Source organism: Calidris pugnax, unplaced genomic scaffold (assembly GCF_001431845.1).
Source record: "Calidris pugnax isolate Ruff unplaced genomic scaffold, ASM143184v1 scaffold21, whole genome shotgun sequence".
Taxonomy (NCBI): domain Eukaryota; kingdom Metazoa; phylum Chordata; class Aves; order Charadriiformes; family Scolopacidae; genus Calidris; species Calidris pugnax.
Genome location: NW_015090770.1, coordinates 1,882,442 through 1,903,861, shown reverse-complemented (window position 1 = coordinate 1,903,861; position 21,420 = coordinate 1,882,442). Strand labels below are relative to the sequence as shown.

General features: G+C 39.1%; 1 protein-coding gene across 1 annotated transcript; it reads right to left on the bottom strand.

Moving 5' to 3' along the window:
• Positions 1–450: 450 nt before the first annotated feature.
• On the bottom strand, positions 451–21,013 carry LMLN (leishmanolysin-like (metallopeptidase M8 family)). The gene is made up of 17 exons (XM_014939806.1): positions 20,876–21,013; positions 20,487–20,584; positions 20,323–20,353; positions 19,552–19,634; positions 18,709–18,826; positions 15,759–15,937; positions 15,013–15,118; positions 14,663–14,757; positions 13,694–13,811; positions 12,330–12,437; positions 10,676–10,752; positions 9,695–9,805; positions 8,830–8,962; positions 8,054–8,213; positions 7,184–7,314; positions 6,253–6,463; positions 451–4,646 (listed from the first exon to the last, which is right to left on the bottom strand). The coding sequence occupies exons 1-17, from the start codon at positions 21,011–21,013 to the stop codon at positions 4,552–4,554; spliced, it is 1,992 nt and encodes a 663-aa protein (XP_014795292.1). The 3' UTR covers positions 451–4,551.
• Between the last annotated feature and the right edge of the window lie 407 nt (positions 21,014–21,420).

Below are 21,420 nucleotides of genomic sequence, written 5' to 3'. Positions count from 1 at the left end.
CTCCAGCTCCCAGTCCAGTCCCAGGCAGTGGCTTGGAGCTCTGCAGGGCAACAGCAACATCCCTTCCGCCGAAACAGGAGTCGTGTGGCCAAATCCTTTACACAAAGGGAAAGAGGATCTTCCATTTCAAGTGGGGGAAAAAAAAAAGTAAATATTGCATAGTTTTTAAATATTACATACACGAGGATGGGATAGAGAATTCAAGAACCTCCTTACTTCACCGGCAGACTGAACTTCTGATCAGTCATGTATGAGCTAAAAATAATATAAAACGTTTCACGTTCAACGTGTATCAGATTACAGTTTAATAAAGTGTTCAATATGCAGACTTGATGGAATTTCGTTTGTCCAAATTCTCACAAAATGAATGACTGTTGTAACGGTGGCCCCTTATCGCGCTTATTCTTGCAGTTAATAATTGTCAGCTCTCAAAGAAAAGGACAAAACGACTCAATTTTCTACAGACATTTTATTGATGAACAATTTTTTCTTCTTTTGTATGACGTACTTTTTTTTACACAGTAAAATAAGGACATTTTTACTCCATAAATAACAAAAATTAGCCCTTATATCTCAATCCAGTCAAAATCTATGTAAAATAGTTTGTTCTCTATTTACATTCTGTACCAAAATAGGAAACACATGTTCAAGGTCAGCCAGTTCTCTCACCACAGTTGTTTTATCTCCAAGGTCAAGCTCCACATTAAAAAGGCAACACTTGCACTTTGGAAGGCTGGTAGTGTAAGATCCCATTTTTTTTTTAATATACAAATAGAGGCAAATCCCCAAGAGCGATACATTCAGCCAAGCGCAAGCTGCTTGTTCAAGCTCGCGGGGGGAAGACCGTGACGTGTAGGAAACGTGGGGACAAAAGGACAAAAAAATATTCAAGCAGAAAAATTCGCAGGACAGGAAGAATTAAGAACAATTAGCCCTTGCAGAGGGCTGTGGATAGGTCTGCTCTTAAATTACATCAGTCTTCCCAATTTACTAGTGCTCGGCAGAAAGTACGAGCTGCATCGCACCCACAGTCAACTAACGGGGGTCAAAAATTCTCTTTGGGTAATTAACCCACACCCAAGACCTCAACTCACTTCAAGAGGAAGGAACTGCCTCCTCTGCAGTCTAATTTTACTTGCTGCATACTCCAGCCAAAAGCTTTCCTTCCTCCTTGAATTGCTTGACACGCTAGAAGAATGTGTTCCTGGAGTATGACCTGCTTCGGCTTCTAACAGAAACCCTAGAGATTTGAACTACCAGGGTAAAAAGAGACTGTGAGGCTCATTTACTCCCATAACCAAACATGGAATGTTTTTAAAAGATTAAAACTGTGAACATGATATACTGAAAATGTTTCTGCTACAGACAAGCCAACTTCTTTATCTCTTAGCACTACTTCCAGGGCTCCTGCTGCCCTGCCCACTCTGGTGAAAACACAAAGGCTCATTTGGGCCAGATTTCAAAGTTTTCCACACCTAGAAGATGCAGCAGGATGGCCTTGCCGCAATATGGTCACGACACCTAAAGCAGGTGTCTGCAAATTTTATTTAAAACCAATGCTGACTTTTACAGGGGGAAACTACACTTAAGGCTACCTAACTTAATCGGTTTAAGCTAAAGTTTCAGCTGTGTTCTACACTCCAAAATGGCTTATGCTTCCTACTGTATTTATTTTGCTCTTAAGAACCTGAGACATGTTTTTACTTAATTCATCTTAAGATCTGGAAGTTCAGAGCGGGCTAGAAGACTCAAACAGAACTGAGGTAGTCAAGTTTTACTCAAATGCTCTTTTTGACAGCCACCAAATTCATTCTCACTTCGAGCTGAACTCGAGACATTTCTGGGCAGTTCCAACAGGGCTACAGCTGCTCCCACACCCACAGGACAGAACATGTTGGATTTTTCTGGCTAAAGCACCTTCCTCCCCCCAACACCCCGACTCCCCAAAGCCACGGCCAGTTCTGCCGCTCACAGCCAGCCGCAGGGCCACACGTCAAAGAAATTACAACTGAAATCTCAGATTATTAAGGCAGTAATAGTTTTACTTCACTGGGTTCACTGATGCAGGTAGTGGTGAATCTGAGCACAAGAGCTCCGAGGGGCAGATTGAATTTTCCCTGCAGGTACAAAGCACTACAGCCTCTTTCTTTAATTAATGCACACAGTTCAGAAGTAGGTAAGCATCGACTTTTTAAGCCATCTTTCAGTTAATTCTCAGGTAGGGAGAATGAAAGAAGAAAAAGCCCTCAAGACAAACAACTGTGTGGAGAATAAAAATATTCAATTAAATATGACAAATTTCACATTTACACAGACAAGAGACCAGCATATCAAATACCAAGCACAATAAATTAACACCAGTAAAAAAGTTTAACAGTTATAAAGTTAACCAGAAAGTTCAGACAGTGCAAATATTTCACAGTAAGAAAAAATAACCAATAATTTCTTTTCAAGTATCAAAAGCATTGTTGTTGAATGATACCATTTAAACTGTATTATTGCACAACAGACAAAAAAAAAAATACAATATCAACCTCTGGGACCTAAGATGCCTTCTCAAACCTTTACATTTTCAAGGAATCAATTTACACCCGCTGTTGATTGTGCATATATTAAGATAATCAGTGTTTACTTATTAATCTGAGTGTTTCTTAATTGGAACTTCTACACATTTAAAGCATTTGATTCCTAATTTATATTGCTTCTCAGAAACACCTATTTAAGGCTAGCCTAGGCCTTGGATAATTCAAAGCAAAATTAACCTGCAGTTAAGAAGGGGAACTAGCCCAGTGCAAGGTACTCTCTCAGCTGTGATGCCTTCAGACAGCTCTAGGGTGCAGCTTCCTCGCCTCAGCAGTGTTGTAAGAGTTTCTTTAAATAAATAAAAAACAACCAAGTTCAGTAGGCACAAAGATTCTTCTTACAATTACAATGTAAGTCCTATTATTAAACAAGTTTAATTGTAGCTAAAGCAAATTTTATTCCCTAGCCCTTCCATCCCCTTACCTTTCATTTCAGAAAGGGATCTAGTCACTGATAATTCTGACATCACAGCATATTTAAGAAGCAGAGTAACATCACCTTTCTCCCTACATTTGTGGTTTTCAGTGCACTGGGCACGCCTGCTCCCTCAAGTTTAACACATTTCCAAGAATGAAAACTATCCTAAAAGGACAGACGATGGATTGCACCACGTAAGAGTTCCTTTCACTCTGAATAGGATTATTGGTAACATATTATATAGAATCAGAAACAAGCAAACAAAAAATCCTTGAAAGTGTCCTATAGAGCAGCTGTCCTTAGCAAGACAGATTTTGCTCATTTCTTTCCTCTTACATATTTTGTCATTCAAGTGATTAATTTTGCACCAAGGTGTGCCCTCATGTGGTTCAAAACATCTGATTCTCTAACTTATTACAAATACCCAAATATTTGGATTATCAACTATATGTCCAAGAAAAAATGGAGGGGGGAAAAAAAAAAAAAAGTAAAAAAAGACAGATTAGGCTTCTTTACACACTCAATATAGGTTTTGGTCTAGAGAAGTCAATATGGTCCTGTAAGATTATAGCTGCCATCGCTACGGGTTTGCCCTTCAAAGTGAGAACAGCTGTATTTATGTTCATACTATTTAAAAAAATAATCATGCCATTATTTAAGGAACAAACCAACAAAATTAAAAGTAACCAGAAAAGTTATCCCAATTTTATAGACTGGATGTCAGTACTGAAATGCATTTGCCTAGCAAATTACTCTCAGAATTTTCAAACATTTGATGTATTGAATTTCACAGTAAAACTGGCACATGCTAAATGAGAATGGGATTTCTAGGCAGTTGTCTTGGTTACCAGTCTGAAATTCCACTTTGTGCACGTAGGAAGGTTTAGGTGAACCCCAAGAATTAGTTGCTTTCCCACAGACTCGTATGAATTCTGAGAAGCCTCAAAGCTGCAGAATCCAGTTGTGGAGACAGCTGCCAACCACTGGTCTATCCCATTGAATTATTTCTTCCCCCCGTAAATTGTAAGAATTGACAAAACAAAACCAACAATTCCCATGCCTGCTTAGGCCTGGTAATTAGTAGTGATGATGACTGTTTTTTACATGGCTTTAGACTAAACCACTGAGGTATATTTCCAGTTTGAGGACGCTTTGCTACCAGTCACACAGAGGACATAACAAAAAAACCAACCCTCAGTTCTGTTACAGAAGAGTTCTCATTTCCAATCTCGACCGAGTTGCCAGGTAGTCTAATGCGGTTGGCCATAGCAGATCTCGTTACCATGTCCAAAAAACTAAAATCAAACCAAAGGTTGCAATTCAGGAAAATACTGGCACTTATTGAGATGACAAGGTAAATTTTCCTCCTCTCAAGCCCTGGCTGCTTTTGTCAGTACCTCCCTGACTACTGTCGGCACGGATACTTGCCAGGAGAGATGAGGTTCAGCAGAAGACAGCTGCCTGCAGAGGCAAAAAACTCAGTGCTCCGCAAGGAGGAGTGCAACACGATGGTGTATCGCCTCGGAACATACTCTCACCCCACGCTCAACTCTACGCGCAGAGAAATAACCCTGTTAGCAGGGGAATTAAGTTAGCCAGCAATAGCCAAAGGGTTACAGCCAGGCAAGATGAGCAGGAGCATAAGTCTGAAAGAGAAAACAAAACACCATGAAGCTTATAAATTTTGCATTTAAAGAGAAGATAAAATAACAAAGAGAACACTAAAAAAGACCAAAGGGCAAAGCATACTTGCATAATCTACATTGATTTATTCTAGCTTTCAAGACTAGGAGTTAAAATCAACAAAACAACACAGTTATTCTCTTTACAATTAAATAAATTTCTGCATTCTTTCACCGATAACAAGTAGAATGAGAAAAAATTATTGGTACTGTAAGAAACGAGCAGGAAGTTCCCTATGGCACGACCGGGGAGAAGCAGCATTTCAGAACCATAGACTCTCAGAAGATTGTTTTAAGATTATTTTTCATCTGCGTGGCTGCAAATCATACAAAAACCCAAGCCACAAAACACTAAGCTGAAGGGAAAAAATAAAAAAAAAAAAAAAAAAAGAGAGCTGGGTGGAGGGAAACCCAATACATAAATCAGGGAGTTTGTCCATATGGTAGGTAATCACACAGCCATGAAGCTTCAGAAATACACAGATACAAGTGTAAACTTGCATAGATAAAAAACTTGAGTTTGTCCATATGGTAGGTAATCACACAGTCATGAGGCTTAAGAAATACACGGATACAAGTGTAAACTTGCACAGATAAAAAAACCTTTTTTTTACATATACAACATATACAGAGACGTATGTAAGAAACCCCAAGCCTGAATTCAAACTGATGCTAGAAGATGTGAATCTCCTGGGTTACAGATTTCTCATTCTAAAAATCTAACCCGCTATATATATATATACACACACATACACAGAGACATGTGTGAGAAACCCCAAGCCTGAATTCAAACAGATACTAGAGGACGTGAATCTCCTGGGTTACAGATTTCTTATTCTAAAAGTCTTACCCATAGGACACATTCCACCAACCACTGAAATGTGGCTATCTCTGAGACAAAACAAAACTGTTTGAAATGGTACACACAAACCCAACTGCACCATTCAAAAAAAAATAATTGAGTATGTAGGTAAACTAAACAGGTCTATTTTTTCCTTGAGAACTATAGTGGAGATAGCACATCCCGCAATTAAAGAACTGCTTAAGGGCTAAAAAATAAACCACTAGTGCAAAATACTATGAAGACTGTTCTCTTTCATGAAGTGACTTTTTAAAACGCGACCTGTTCTTGACAGAGCATTAACTGGTAGCCAGCCAATTGAGTTTTCCTCCCTCAAAAAGCAAACTGACACCTACCTGTCACGTTCTGAATTACAGCATTAACATTGTCAGTGGGAAGTTACACAGGCTAGAACTCACTTCCCACCAAGGGGATAGTTTTCAAGGTTTTATTAATGATACAGCCTTTAAAACACAGATCAGATGTTCCGGTAAGTTGCTAGGCTAAAGCTAGATTGACATAAAATAGTTACATTTCAGACACATTTCTGCTGTGTCAACAACCATCCCGCACGACTGCACAGCAAAAAGCTGGGCACCTTTGCCATCTTCCTTTGAATCCCACACTTAGTTAACTCCTTTCCTGTTCCCCGACAGTCAGAGCTGACGAAAACCTTCAGTTTTCAGATGTTTAATATAAAGTTTCATTGCAACAAATAAGGCAACCTACCGATTGGTGCAGCTCTTGTTAAATTAGAAGCTGGAGGATCCCTCTCTGGGGGACAGGAGTCACAGAAGTCGGAACAGGCTGGGCAAATCAGATTCCCAACGTGTACCCAGCCGTTCATCTGAATGCTCACCGTTAACACCTGCCCCGAGCGGCTGCACAAGTACTCTGTGTCCTTCACCCAAACGTGCAGCCCTTGTGGAGAACAAGAAACCTGAAAAGAAAAGAATGAAAGACAAGTCTGTATTATGATTTATCAGAAACAAGTTTTGGGGTTTGAAGGTTCTTTCAAGAAGTAACTACTACATTCAGTAAGCAGCTGGTCTTACAGCATAGATTAACTGCAAGTGTTTTAATGCAACTATATATATAGAGAGAGAGAGCGCAACTATAAGGTTCAAGAGAGCTTTAAGGCATTGACTGTACTGTTTGCATGCAATTATGCAGATCATCAACTGAGAACGAGTAAAATTTTGCTTCTGCTAATGACTACTTTTTTTTAGAGGTCTGGTGTTGTTGAAAGTGAAAACTTTAGTGAGATAGTCCCAAGGAGAAGAAGGATAATGAAAAAATAAGTGACATGCACAGTGCTTTCCACCTTTGAAAAAAATCAGAGTGACTAATTAACATTCAACAACAGAAGCTGTCACAGGGATAATACAGATTAATTCCTGAACAAGCCCAGAAGTAACACATGAGCTATCCCAGCAACCACACGCTTAATTTGATGCATGATCTGAACTACAGGCTTGTGGTCAAAAGACATTTATTTTCAAATCATGTCATAAAATCTAGCGATTTAAGGCAGAGGGTATCATGTGCAGTGTCCAGTGCAAAGTTCTAACAGCTCTAACAAGCAGCCTACATTTTATGCCTGACTTCTCCTTCGGTGTTATTTTAAAAAAATAAAGATAAAAACCCAACACATACTTACTTGGTAACATCCGCTACCCCAGTCAGGGTAACTGAGTTTCCTCCTGCACTGTTCCATGACAAAAGCAGATTTCTGAATAAGACATACAGAGTTTGGTCCGTATTTCTCCGCACCATAGTTTTTGGTAGGATCTAAGGTAGAAAAAAATATACTGAATTGCAACTTCCTAGGGGAACAGAAAGTCCACATCTACTTAAATTAATTGATGTCTCCACACACAATTCGAGGTTTATTTTTAGAATCTTTCAGACTGTTAGTATAATTCCCAAATTGATGATGACTGTCTTGAATATAAAGGGGGAAGAAACCCAATTTAAAAAAAAAAAAAAGCAGCAGTTTTCATTAGAACTATGTGGATATGTTTGCCCCCAGGCTGTGATTGCTGGCTTGAGGGTAGAGGGTGTTTATTCATCTCTTTCTGAGACAACTGCACAGACAGGTGATGTCCTACAGCATTCTGGAGCTCCACAATATTGAAAGTTCATCCACCACCCTAGGAGACAAGCCCTTTTTCTAGTAATTCGCAAAGCTCCCTGCCTTCAACAGACATCTACAAAGCTGGAAAATGGAATTATTTTTCAGAGACTCAAAAAAACCACCAACCAAACCCCACTCTCACTCTTTGTCTTACAGTTGCATTATTTGGAGTTAATTTCTGTTCAGCTCTCATGAAATTCTTATATTAGATGTGAACGTTTGCTTCCTAGGTGTACAAGGGAGTTGTGCTTTGCTTCTCACCCCAGCACAGCTTTTACACAGCTAGTACCGTAAAACTTACTTCACATCCAGTTAATTTGGATATATAACAAGTCCATTCCAGATTAACAAATGTAGTGTATTAAAGACTATACTGAAGTCTTGAGAACTGACCTGGTTGGTTTTCAATTATTCTACAGTCTGAGCTGCGTTGAAATTCACCACTTAAATGCCAACTAAATTCTTGACTAAAGGGACAATAGTCAGCAATTTCTACTGAGCCACCATAATAAGGCAATTCTTCTGCTGGTACTCCACTAAGATTGTCGAAATACTGAAAAAAAACCAAAAGAAAAAAAAAGGTAGTAAAGCAGCTTGCACAAAGCCAAGTGCACAACCGGTTTTTAAACAGAACCAATCACTACAGCTCTAAGAACATCAGCTATTACTCCTGAGTAATGCTGCTATTAACAGCAACTCATGAGCCAGAAGTATTTAAGAATACTTAAGTAATGCAGAGATTCACATTTTCATGTACCACTCCCCACTCCCTCCTCTGTGCCCCTGCTTGGCAATCAGCATTCTCTGGGATGAAAAACCAGTTTCTTGGTGTGCAGTGACACAAGGGAGACTGGGTAAAGAAATACCTCAAACAATACTTTGTCCTTCAAACAAAACATTCTGAGGGACTTCTGCTATACAGCAACATTTCCATCTGATATTTGGTTAGATGGCCAAGCGACATCATTATTGTTTTTACTAAAATCACAAGGCTTTTTTTTCAACCTACAGACTCCTTACAATAAACTAAGCAGACACTTTTCACATTATCTGCTCTCGTCCACTAAGTTCAGAAGAAAAAAATAAAATAAAATGCAACCTCATATAATCACCTGGCTGCAAAGCACAAGAATGAAACCAGTTATTTGGTAAAGGAAGATCCATTATACCTGATATTCCTGAGGTAACTGTTTTGGAAACTTCTGCAAGTTGCACACTGCTACTGCTCTTTGGTCCTGTCTGCAGGTTAACTGCAAAGGATTACTCCTCAAAGTGTCGCAGTATGGACTGATTAATTGCCTCCTAAAAAAAAAAAAAGAATAAAAATCACATTAAATCACTTTTAACTGTGTTTCATAATTTACCTAAGCAGTCTGTCAAGCCTGTCTGTTTCTTCTCTCCCCCACACTCGGTCAATCACACAGAGCAACACCAACTTCTTCTCTGGAGGCTAATTATTCTTATCTGTCTGGCTACAACCTTTCTAATTTAAAGAACATCAAACCAGCAAAAAAAGTTACAATGCACTCACTTATTTAGTTTTAATGACATTGCTTTGTAAACTTTAAAGAAAAAACATACAAGCAAAACGGCCAACTACGCAGCTGTGTCCTAGATATTTAAGAGTATTGTAACAAACAAATAAGGAAGGCTTTGTTTCTTTGTTTTGAAGATGGCTATCATCTCCTCCTGTTGCTTTAAGCACAATCCACTAGAGCAAAATGATACCGGTTGCATTTCCAATTAAAAGGGACGAGATAAGAAAGCAAACACTTCTATATTAAGTCTCTTCCTGCCCCCCAGGCACAGCTCTCTTACAGTGTAAATGCATTCTACACCCTAAGATGTTTGGCTTTGTATTTATTGGGTGGGATTCTTCTGTTCCTTCTCCCGTGCATTCTGAAGGTACTTAGGAGAGCATTCCTCCTTAATCTGTATCTACCTCTATTTCTTCCTACCAAGTTGCTTTTAAAGGACAAATGTAAACAAGCATCAGGGTTTCCTCTTAATTTTTTAAAAAGATTCCATTCTTACTTTTGTCTCTTTTGGTCAATCCAGAATTTACAGCTCTTCATTACAAAGTCACAGCCTTTATTACGTCCCCAGTCTAACTTCTCTGCCATGCTGTAATTTGCTTTATACCAGCTGCAAAGACATTTTGAAATGAGAATACAGTTAATTTAAAAATTCGTGTTCCGACTAACAAGACAGCAGTTCAAAGAATTTCATACTATGCCTTAAGGCCCTCAAATGAAAAAGAGAAACTGCATCCCTTTCTGCCCACAACAGAATATATTACAATTTCACTATTTTTCAAGTCACAATGAACTAAAAGAAAATTTTATTGCTTGTTTGTTCAATAGCAACACATCATGATCCGCAAAGGAACAATGCATACAGAAAGATAGAGTCTTAGATCATTTTGCCATTCCTCCACATATGCTTTCTATCTGTAAGAAGAGCTGAAAAAATAATCAATATGTACTGCATGCAACTAAGAGAACACTTATAGTAAGAAAAAACAGTAAACAGACACTACAAATAGTACTATGCATTGCAATGCACAGGGGAGTTTTTTAAGGCTAGATTAAGAATGTATGGGTTTTGAAATACATGAAGAGAAATTAACATACTTGGTATAACTCCTTGTCTAATGTGATGTTAATTATGCCGATTATCTATCGTTGCAGATGAAAAAATAATCAATATGTACTGCATGCAACTAAGAGAACACTTATAGTAAGAAAAAACAGTAAACAGACACTACAAATAGTACTATGCATTGCAATGCACAGGGGAGTTTTTTAAGGCTAGATTAAGAATGTATGGGTTTTGAAATACAAGAAGAAAAATTAACATACTTGGTATAACTCCTTGTCTAATGTAATGCTAAGTATGCCGATTATCTATTGTTGCAGATGGAAAAGCACAAGTGCATCAATTCCAAATATAAAGAAGTACAATGAAAAGCAAACACAAATGACCCAAAAAAAACCCATTCTTATGAATTCTTACCCTGTGTCTTCCATTAATGCTAAGGTGATCCTGGAAAAGACTCGATTCTGTGTATGGGATCCAGTCATTGCTTCATTCTGAAAGTTACCAGTTACAAGTCACTCGTAAATCATCATTGTAAGAAAATGCTTCATACGAAAAGGCATTTTATTTCCAGTCCCTTCTTACTACTGACAATCAAATCCCAGCCTCCCTCATAGAAGGGATCAAAGGTCCAACCCACTTCCCCACTCCACCCTACAAAGATTCAAACAATCAAATCCCAGCCTCCCTCATAGAAGGTCCAACCCACTTCCTCACTCCACCCTATAAAGATTCAGAATTCCAGAAGTCAGAAAGCTCATTCCAAATTCCAGGAAAACCTTATTCACGACCAACATGTACTCATTTTTCTTTACATAAAATAAAACTCTTCCCTCTTCTCGAGTATTTATCAGTAGCAATCACACCCTCTCTTCTGTCTCCTTTTGGTAAGCTGAAATCCAAGCTCATTTAATTGTCTTGTGCAAGACTGATTTTTAATTTTCCTAGAATTTCTAGTAGTTCTTTTCAGGAGCGAGGTGCACAAGACATGAGTAAAGGAACACAGCACTTCAAAGGAAACTTTATTAATGTGGCAGTGGAAATTTCCATGTCTTTAAAATAAGTTCACACCATCCTCAAAGAGCAACTCCAGTCACCTTGGAGTTTCCTAATCATCTTAAAACTGGTAATTTTAACACCTGTGTCTTTTTCCTGCTCAGTCATTTCCATCTGAGAAACTTCAGGCTTACAGCAAAAGTCACTCAGTCTAAATTACACAACTCTGGCATTTCTGTTACTGAACTTCATCTCATTTCTATCATTTCCTCAAAATATGTAGTTTTCAAGCCTTCCCTCTCTACTAGCATGGTTAGGAGGAGTTAGCAGCAGCAGACTTACTAGCACCAAATTTGCTATTGCTAAGATACTTAATGAGAGTGGGATCAAGACCAAAAACAGACTACATGGGTTACTTTCCAGATACAAAATTAAATGTCAGAGGGAAATAAGTGTTTCCTTGGTCAGATGAGGTTCTGGAGTGGAGATGGCAAAAGCTATCCCTAGGGCACATGAATAAAGATTAAGTCATTATCTTGACTAGTCAGAACTATCAAATACTTGATGTGTAAGAGGCAGAGGGTGACAAAGTTGAATTGACTCAAAGGAATGCCCCCTGCCCCCTAAAAAGAGAAGATACCTTCTCAAAAGGTTAAATGGCAGACAAAAGTAAGAGACATTTAGTTTTTCAGTAATCAACTTACCTCAAACTGATAGTCTGAGACTTAGCAATAAGGCAAAAAGATAAATCTACCTAGAAATTGGACATTTAAGTATTTGTAGTTTAGTGCTGTTTGTGATTTATTTCAGTAAAGTTTGATACACTTCCATTAAGTAAGAGACATTTAGTTTTTCAGTAATCAGCTTATCTCAAACTGATACTCTGAGACTTAGATTTATCTTTTTGCCTTATTGCTATCTAGAAATTGGACATTTAAGTATTCGTAGTTTAGTGCTGTTTGTGATTTATTATATTATTATTCAAGGCTCCAGTAGGTACCACTATAAACCTGAAAATAAAGGCAGGGGAGCAGACATTCCCACATCCCCCTCCATTCCTAGTATCAGGACTAACCTCCAACAATCTCTTCTCCCAGTGATTGAGCTCAGTACCCATGCCACCTTGATTTTCAAGCTCCATTCCCTCTAGAATTGGACAATTAAAATGTTTTCGAGCTTCTTCCTAGAAAGAAAACATTTCAACACAACTCTCAAAATATTGAGATGAATGCCCATATGCAGTCCTAATCTTCTAGAATTACCTTTTAAAAGAATTATTTCAGCATTACTTTTTCTACCATCTTGTTTTCCTCCGAATGCAAAACACCTCTCCTACTCAGAGGCTGACTAAGCCTGCAAGTACCCCGACACAAACCCTAACAATCTGTCTACTTATCTCTTGGAAATAAAACATGGAAGTTTACAAGAATAAAACAGCAACAGAATTAGCTGAGAACAGCATGCACACACAAACAACCATATAAAAAAAAAACAATAAACCCAAACAATGTAGGAACCCTACAATCCTGCTCCTGTCAAATATTTCAGAGAAAACCACTTTTCTATTAGGAAGCTGTCAGTGTCAACTAGTTTTGCATGGGAAAGTGTTTTCTGCAAAATATTTGAAAATCTTAGGAGGCATCACAACAACACTGTGCCTCACAGTCAGACACCCAGCCTTTGCCAGTGCAGCACTACCCAGGAGCACCTTTAATGCTCTGAAGAGTTTGATCAGCGCGGCTAGTTTTCAAAACAGTGTAATTAAACCAAGTTTACTCTATATAATGTGTCAGATTTAAAACACACAAAAAGATTATTTGTGGCTAAACATGATTAATACTGTAACTTATTTCCAATACCTGTTTATTACACTTATGCATATGTTCTGCTGGGGGCAGGGAGGAGAGTCACAGGCATGGGAAGCAAGAAAGATTTCCAAGAATACTTGAGGAATTTCTTTTTAAACATGACAAAATGTTAACTGTGTCATTTTGTAATTGATAAATTTAGAAAAATACTAAAACAATGCTTTTAAAGAGGAAAGTAGAAAATAGGATGAACTAATGAATTAGAAAAGCAGTGACAACACTATCTGTTAAGGCAACATGAGTACTCGGTGGCTAAGTTTGCAGGAAAACATCCAAAGAATAGGATTAAGGAAATTATTCACTATCAGTTTTGCTTCACCTTTTTATCATTTACTTTCCAGTCCCTTCATTATCTCTTACTATGTCAATCTATTTATTTCATACTGTCTTTATTTTGGATACACGCTTCTCAACTAATTACACCATCTTAATTGCATAGTCTTTGGGCCATAATTTCATGAAACAGGTACTCAATGATAGCTTGCTACTTCTTAAAGAATATTGATGACTTGAGAATGTGATGACAGCCTTGCCATACAGCATGTAAAAGTTCAAGTTAATCCACACTTACAACTACGCGAGGCGTTATCAGAAGATACACTGCGTGGCGCAGCATTTTGCCACCACGGACGTCCCACAACCTCACTGCTTTGTGAACGACTTTATTGCTCCACTGATACAAACCTAGACTGTAAGAAGAATATTTTGGTTACAAATCTTTCCCACAAATACACGCTACTGTGCAAAGATTCACCTCCGTAAGAAACAGAATCACGAATAATCTCTACGCTTTGTCATGCTTTCTGAAGTTTAAATTTATTCTGCAACATTTCTCCTTTCTAAGATACACATTCATTATATACACAACTCTGACTTGATAAGCCAAATAAGATTACTAAAAAGATGTCTGTAGGCTCCAGACGTTATTTTCTACAGTTACCAGAAGTGTAAGGAATGAAATAAAAATCCTCAGAATTGCTATTACAAAAAGGAAGGTGAACAAACCCAAAAGCTCTATACCCTTCCACCTCCAACAAAACCCTAGAAGAACATTTCTACAACATCAACTAAATGAAGAAAAAAACCAAACCCAACTGTTTCTTCAATAAATAAGTCAGAAAAAACACGCTGCAACTACACACATTTTCAGTTCCGTGTAACTATAAACCTTTAATTATAAATATCTTAAAAATGAACTGCACTGACATCAGACAGACAACAGAAAATAAAAGTCTCAATTTAGTAAGGTGCTCAGCGAGCATCAAAATTTAAGCATGGGTAATTTTAATGCTAAACTTCAAGCCTCCTGATAAATGAAATCCTGCTTTAGTTTATAACGTAGGTGGACAATTTAAGTGCTTAATGTGAATATAAAGAAAGACTCAAAAAACACCACACACCAATGTTTCAACATAATAAAGGCAAAGCATTCTAATAATGGAATCAAGTTGGATTTTCAACAGGCAAGAATACATCCTGAAAAGGCAACGTGAAAACATCCTTCAATAGGAGTACCGACAGGGACAAAAAAATAAAATACCTTTCATTAAAAGGAGGGAGTCCATCTGCATATCTTGTTGTCAAAGGTTTTCCATCATCATCACGGTAAAATGCAAACAGTCCAGCAGAGAAACCCTTCAAGTTAAAAACCAAGCACATGGAAAGCTTTGCTAAGACATTCACGTACAAAGTCAAATGCCCTGAAAGAGTTATTGCTCCCACACCAGATACACTGGAAGTACCACACTTCAAGGCAATTAACACACAAACTGAAAGAGACAAAGCAAGAGCTTTCCTCCACCAAACATCTTTCTCTTGCAACAAGCTGGAATTACATAAGGAAGCAGGCAGAAATTTCAGGGAAAGGCATTTTAGAACATCAACCCTTACCAATGCATGGATAATCTCATGTTTCACTGTAGACAACATGCCAACAAATTCCTGAGCTTGCGTTGAAATCATATTTGGACACAAGTTTGCGTATCCAGCTATTGGCCTGGAAGACAGTTTTAAAGTTAAATTGTTTTCAGTAAAATGCTAGCAAATTCAAATCATATTCACTTGAAGAGGCAGAATATTTAAAAGAAGATGGTGACTAATGTAAAAATAAGTCCTTCCAAACAACTTCCCCAGTCACTATAAACAGTCTGTTAACAATACAGTGACTAGTTTACTGTCAAAATGGGGAGGGATGGGATCAGTCGCTATATTCAGTTTTCTGCACAGGTGGTAGTGACAATAGTACAGGAGATCTGAGTTTTGGGTAAGAGACACTACAGAGGTACAAAGTGTCTGTTACAATGACTACAAGAGCCACATAAGCAGGACCCATTCACATTCTCCTTTAAATTTATGGAAGTATCCCATTCACTTCAATAGAAGCATGACCTTGAGAAAAGGTTTAGGCAGTAGAAGTGGAGGATTAGCTTTGACTTAAATACCTCAGCTTTGCAAGTTAAGCACTATCTGATTGTTTTGTGGTTTTATGTGAAGGTAGTGCTCGTCTTTATTTCAATAATGACTTCTACTTGGCTACACTATCCAACGCAGGCAAACAATCATACTCCACATACGAACAATTAAAAAACTGGAAAGTTTTAATTAAAGAAAGAGTTTGTAGCAGAGCAAATACTTGCCTGTCCATTTCAGCTTCCAGCTGGCAGTAGGCTGCATAGGCAATGATATTTTCATGGCCACACCTTTCAGTGGTGAGAGCACTGACGTAAAGTACAAAGTCAGCATCTCGAACCCCTTCTTGGTCAGGCAAGCCCGTGGGTCTGCAGTGCCACTCGCTCCCGTTGCACACCCTGCATTGCTTTGACAATGTTCAAATGGAACAATTAAAATCCATTAGCTATGGCAGAAATTTTGCGTGACAAAATTCAACCAGCCCGAAGCCAAGAATAAATCCCATTGCATGACAGCAGAAAATGAGAAAGCTCTGTATGAAGACAGCAAACAAAACCAGAGCCAAAGAATAACTTTCAAACGACTAGCTCTTTTGATTTACAAGACACTAGGAATGTGGCAGCTTTTGGGAAAAAAAAAAAAAAAAAAAAAAAAATAAGATTACTAAAAAGATGTCTGTAGGCTCCAGACGTTATTTTCTACAGTTACCAGAAGTGTAAGGAATGAAATAAAAATCCTCAGAATTGCTATTACAAAAAGGAAGGTGAACAAACCCAAAAGCTCTATACCCTTCCACCTCCAACAAAACCCTAGAAGAACATTTCTACAACATCAACTAAATGAAGAAAAAAACCAAACCCAACTGTTTCTTCAATAAATAAGTCAGAAAAAACACGCTGCAACTACACACATTTTCAGTTCCGTGTAACTATAAACCTTTAATTATAAATATCTTAAAAATGAACTGCACTGACATCAGACAGACAACAGAAAATAAAAGTCTCAATTTAGTAAGGTGCTCAGCGAGCATCAAAATTTAAGCATGGGTAATTTTAATGCTAAACTTCAAGCCTCCTGATAAATGAAATCCTGCTTTAGTTTATAACGTAAGTGGACAATTTAAGTGCTTAATGTCAATATAAAGAAAGACTCAAAAACCACCACACACCAATGTTTCAACATAATAAAGGCAAAGCATTCTAATAATGGAATCAAGTTGGATTTTCAACAGGCAAGAATACATCCTGAAAAGGCAACGTGAAAACATCCTTCAATAGGAGTACCGACAGGGACAAAAAAATAAAATACCTTTCATTAAAAGGAGGGAGTCCATCTGCATATCTTGTTGTCAAAGGTTTTCCATCATCATCACGGTAAAATGCAAACAGTCCAGCAGAGAAACCCTTCAAGTTAAAAACCAAGCACATGGAAAGCTTTGCTAAGACATTCACGTACAAAGTCAAATGCCCTGAAAGAGTTATTGCTCCCACACCAGATACACTGGAAGTACCACACTTCAAGGCAATTAACACACAAACTGAAAGAGACAAAGCAAGAGCTTTCCTCCACCAAACATCTTTCTCTTGCAACAAGCTGGAATTACATAAGGAAGCAGGCAGAAATTTCAGGGAAAGGCATTTTAGAACATCAACCCTTACCAATGCATGGATAATCTCATGTTTCACTGTAGACAACATGCCAACAAATTCCTGAGCTTGCGTTGAAATCATATTTGGACACAAGTTTGCGTATCCAGCTATTGGCCTGGAAGACAGTTTTAAAGTTAAATTGTTTTCAGTAAAATGCTAGCAAATTCAAATCATATTCACTTGAAGAGGCAGAATATTTAAAAGAAGATGGTGACTAATGTAAAAATAAGTCCTTCCAAACAACTTCCCCAGTCACTATAAACAGTCTGTTAACAATACAGTGACTAGTTTACTGTCAAAATGGGGAGGGATGGGATCAGTCGCTATATTCAGTTTTCTGCACAGGTGGTAGTGACAATAGTACAGGAGATCTGAGTTTTGGGTAAGAGACACTACAGAGGTACAAAGTGTCTGTTACAATGACTACAAGAGCCACATAAGCAGGACCCATTCACATTCTCCTTTAAATTTATGGAAGTATCCCATTCACTTCAATAGAAGCATGACCTTGAGAAAAGGTTTAGGCAGTAGAAGTGGAGGATTAGCTTTGACTTAAATACCTCAGCTTTGCAAGTTAAGCACTATCTGATTGTTTTGTGGTTTTATGTGAAGGTAGTGCTCGTCTTTATTTCAATAATGACTTCTACTTGGCTACACTATCCAACGCAGGCAAACAATCATACTCCACATACGAACAATTAAAAAACTGGAAAGTTTTAATTAAAGAAAGAGTTTGTAGCAGAGCAAATACTTGCCTGTCCATTTCAGCTTCCAGCTGGCAGTAGGCTGCATAGGCAATGATATTTTCATGGCCACACCTTTCAGTGGTGAGAGCACTGACGTAAAGTACAAAGTCAGCATCTCGAACCCCTTCTTGGTCAGGCAAGCCCGTGGGTAAAAAAAAAAAAAAAAAAAAAAAGGGCCTGGCAAGCTAGGTATCTCAAAATAAGCACCCTTTATTTCCCATAAATTAAAAAAAAAAAAAAAAATTGGCTCACAGAAATAGTACTCATAAGTAGCAACTGCATTTCACATGTGACCTGGTACATTTTTAATACTGTAGCTGAAACTTCAAACTGAGAGAAAGAAAGAATTCTATTGATCACAAACTATAGTTGAATCAAAAATTCATGCAAGAAAACAAGTTAGAAGCATTTCCTACGTCATGCTCCTGGTTCAATGTATAGCCTCTTCAAATAAAGTCTTAAAAAAATCAAAACCTATTATTAATTCTGTGAAAATCTGACCCACTGACCAAGGAGAATAATGATTAGTTGCAATTTAACAAGCTTTGACTCTCATCCTCTCTGTACAGTTCGTTATAACACAGGCTTAGAGAAAACAGTCCAGTTTTATTTTAGTTTTGGTTCAACAGATAAAGAAACTCCCACTAAAATTGTTCTATTCTGCCACTCCAACTTAGTGATCTCCTGCAAACAGCTCACTGCTAGCGATATTAGCTTTTTTAGTAATTTCCACAAACAGTAATACTTCAAAGATCAAGAAGCATGTGGATGCCTTAGCTTACCTGGAGGTGTTTCTCAGGAACTATAACTGGCCCACATCTTGTATGTTGTGCGCAGGCTCCTAGGCAGTACCTGTGAGGGTCAGCTTTCCTCCTTAAATATTGGTTTGTCGCACACTGCCTTCAATCAAACATGAAAGACAGTCAGCACTGTCTTAGAATCAAAAAGAAATTGTAGAATAGTCTTATAGCACCCAACAATACTGTAATACAGGTATTTAATGTAACTTCCACAGTGAGAATTGTTAGTTACCCTGCTCTGGAAGATGTAACGCTTCCAGCTGTTAATGGAGTATCCACCAGTTCAAAGAGAGATTAGGAACAGGTTCATTAATAAAGATCTATGTAAAAGGAAACAGGCAGCATAGACTCATAGAATTGTCTAGGTTGGAAGGGACCTTTAAGATCATAGAGTCCAACCATTAACCTAACACTGACAAAACCACCACTAAACCATGTCCCCCAGCACCACGCCTACCCATCTTTTAAATACCTTCAGGGATCATGATTCAAACACTTCCCCAGGCAGCCTGGTAACAATGTTTGATAACCCCTTCTGTGAAGAAACTTTTCCTAATGTCCATCCTAAACCTAATATCCATCCAAAACCTTTAAATGCTGAAATAAAGGGCATGTATACCCTTTAAATCTCAGGCACAACAAATGTAGAGGTTGATCATGGATGGTCAGCAGATTTGTGTATTCTCCCTAAATAACATCTGCTACCACCACTGGGACAGATGGTTCACTGGTCCAATTCACAAAGTGAATTTTACATTCTCAAAGTCTATAAAAAGATGTTAAATATCAAATATAACAAGTGACTGTCAAGAAACTTCCACATACCTGCTTAGTAATATAGTACCCGAGGATTTGCGCACTTGAAATGTCTTCTCCAAATAAGATATAGCTTGTGGGAAAAGTTTGTTCTAAACAGAACAAAAATAATAGTCACCCAGAGACAGTGCAGATATAACTCACCTTACAATCATTAACTACCAAGTTACATAAAACCTGCCAGACGCTGCAGTATAGAAGAACAGTAGAAATCCAGGCTTCCTAAGAAGTTCAATTGTTATCAATATATTTGGGAAATACCTTATTTCAGTATTCCTGTATTTTGTTATTGGAATGACAAAACAAGAGTCAGTATTAGTAGGAATGTACAGCTTCAAAGAGGCTGAATTTATTTCAGCCCTGAACTTACTGGTCACTGTGAACAGTCCATCACAAATTTCTAGGAGCTCCTGTCTCTCTGCAGTCCTCAAGCCTGACTGCTTTACTCCTTACTTGCACAGTATCTCAAAAGAAACCAGGAGAGATATTTAAAATATTCTTAATAGTGCCAAAAAAACCCTTTAAAAGCTATATACATATTGGTTCCTGAAACCTCTACACATTGGGATATAGCAAGCACCTGTCAAACGTTCATCAGAACATTGGAAGTATTTGGAACGGAGGCATAATCTGTACACAAAGCCTTGGTTTCCCTGACTAGAAGATACGAATTGGCTGGTATTCAGAACCTTTAATTAAAGGCTTTGAACTGGCAAAGCCTTAACTTCATCCGCACAATAAAACACGTACAAACAAAAGAGAGAAGCAAACACGACATACCTTTATAAGGTGCCTTTTCTCAGATAGCAAGCTATATTTAAACAAAGAAAAAACAAACAAACAAACAAACAAAAAAACAAACAAGCTTTAGTTAATAGGATTTCCAGTCTCAGACGTGGAAGGAAAAAAAAAAAAAAAGAAAGTCACCACAACGCTATACTCACTCCTCGACGCTTCTATCATATATAATCTTGATTCTTAGCTGCTGATCCACGTTTCTCTTCAAGACGTGATTCTCCTTGAGGGGCACTCGATAGACAACCTGGCGGGGAGAGGAACCGCTGAGGCGGCCCGCCCGGACAGCCGCGCCAGGGAGCGCCCCCAGGCCCTTCGCTCCTCTTCGCCTGCGAGGAGCCGCTTTTTGCTTCTTTTTCAACCAAAAAAAAACCCTTCCCGCCCTTCTCCTCACCGGCCCGGTCAGTCAATAGACACCCTGGGGCAGGGCCGCACCCCGCACGCCTCGCCCCGGGGCAGCCGTGAGGGGACAGACCGGCGCTCCCCTCACCACGGGAGCGGGAAACGGGGGACCCCTCGCCCCCTGAGAAGGCCCTACCTCCTCGCCGCTGGGCACGCGGTGGTGACAGGAGGAGGAAGAGCAGGGAGAGAACAGCAGCACGGCGGCAAAAGCGGCGAGCAGCGGCCGGTAAGGGCGGTAGGGCAATGAGCGCCCGCCGGCCGGCGCGGCGGCCATCTTCAGCCGCCCTGCCGCCGCGTCGCTATGGAGGCAGCGCCCTTGGTAGCGGCCGCAGCCAATGGGCGAGCGGGGGAGGGTGCGGGGGAGGCGATGGGCGCTTCTGATTGGTCGCGGCGCACAACGGCGGGGTGGGAAGGTGGGGGGGGGCGCCGCAGTGCGATGCAGCGACACGGGGTGGAAGGGACCGTAAAGATCATGGAGTCCCACACACCTCCCACTCAGACCCCCTCAGCCAGCCTGGCCTTGGCTGGTTGAGCCTCCTCAACCATCACCTCCAGGGATGGGGCATCCGCAGCTTGTCTCAGCAACCCGGTCCAATGTCCCCCCACCCTCACAGGAAAGAATTTCTTCCCAAGATCTAATCTAAGTCTCCCCTTTTTCAGGTTAAAACCATCTCCCCTCAT

Bases quoted from the DNA above. Each gene is read 5' to 3' on its own strand.
- LMLN (XM_014939806.1), bottom strand. From the start codon at position 21,013: ATGGCCGCCGCGCCGGCCGGCGGGCGCTCATTGCCCTACCGCCCTTAC. The intron at 20,354-20,486 runs GTGAGTATAGCG...GTTTAAATATAG, and splicing joins TATGATAGAAGCGTCGAGGA to CTTGCTATCTGAGAAAAGGC. The intron at 19,635-20,322 runs GTATGTCGTGTT...TGTTCTGTTTAG, and splicing joins AGAAAAGGCACCTTATAAAG to AACAAACTTTTCCCACAAGC.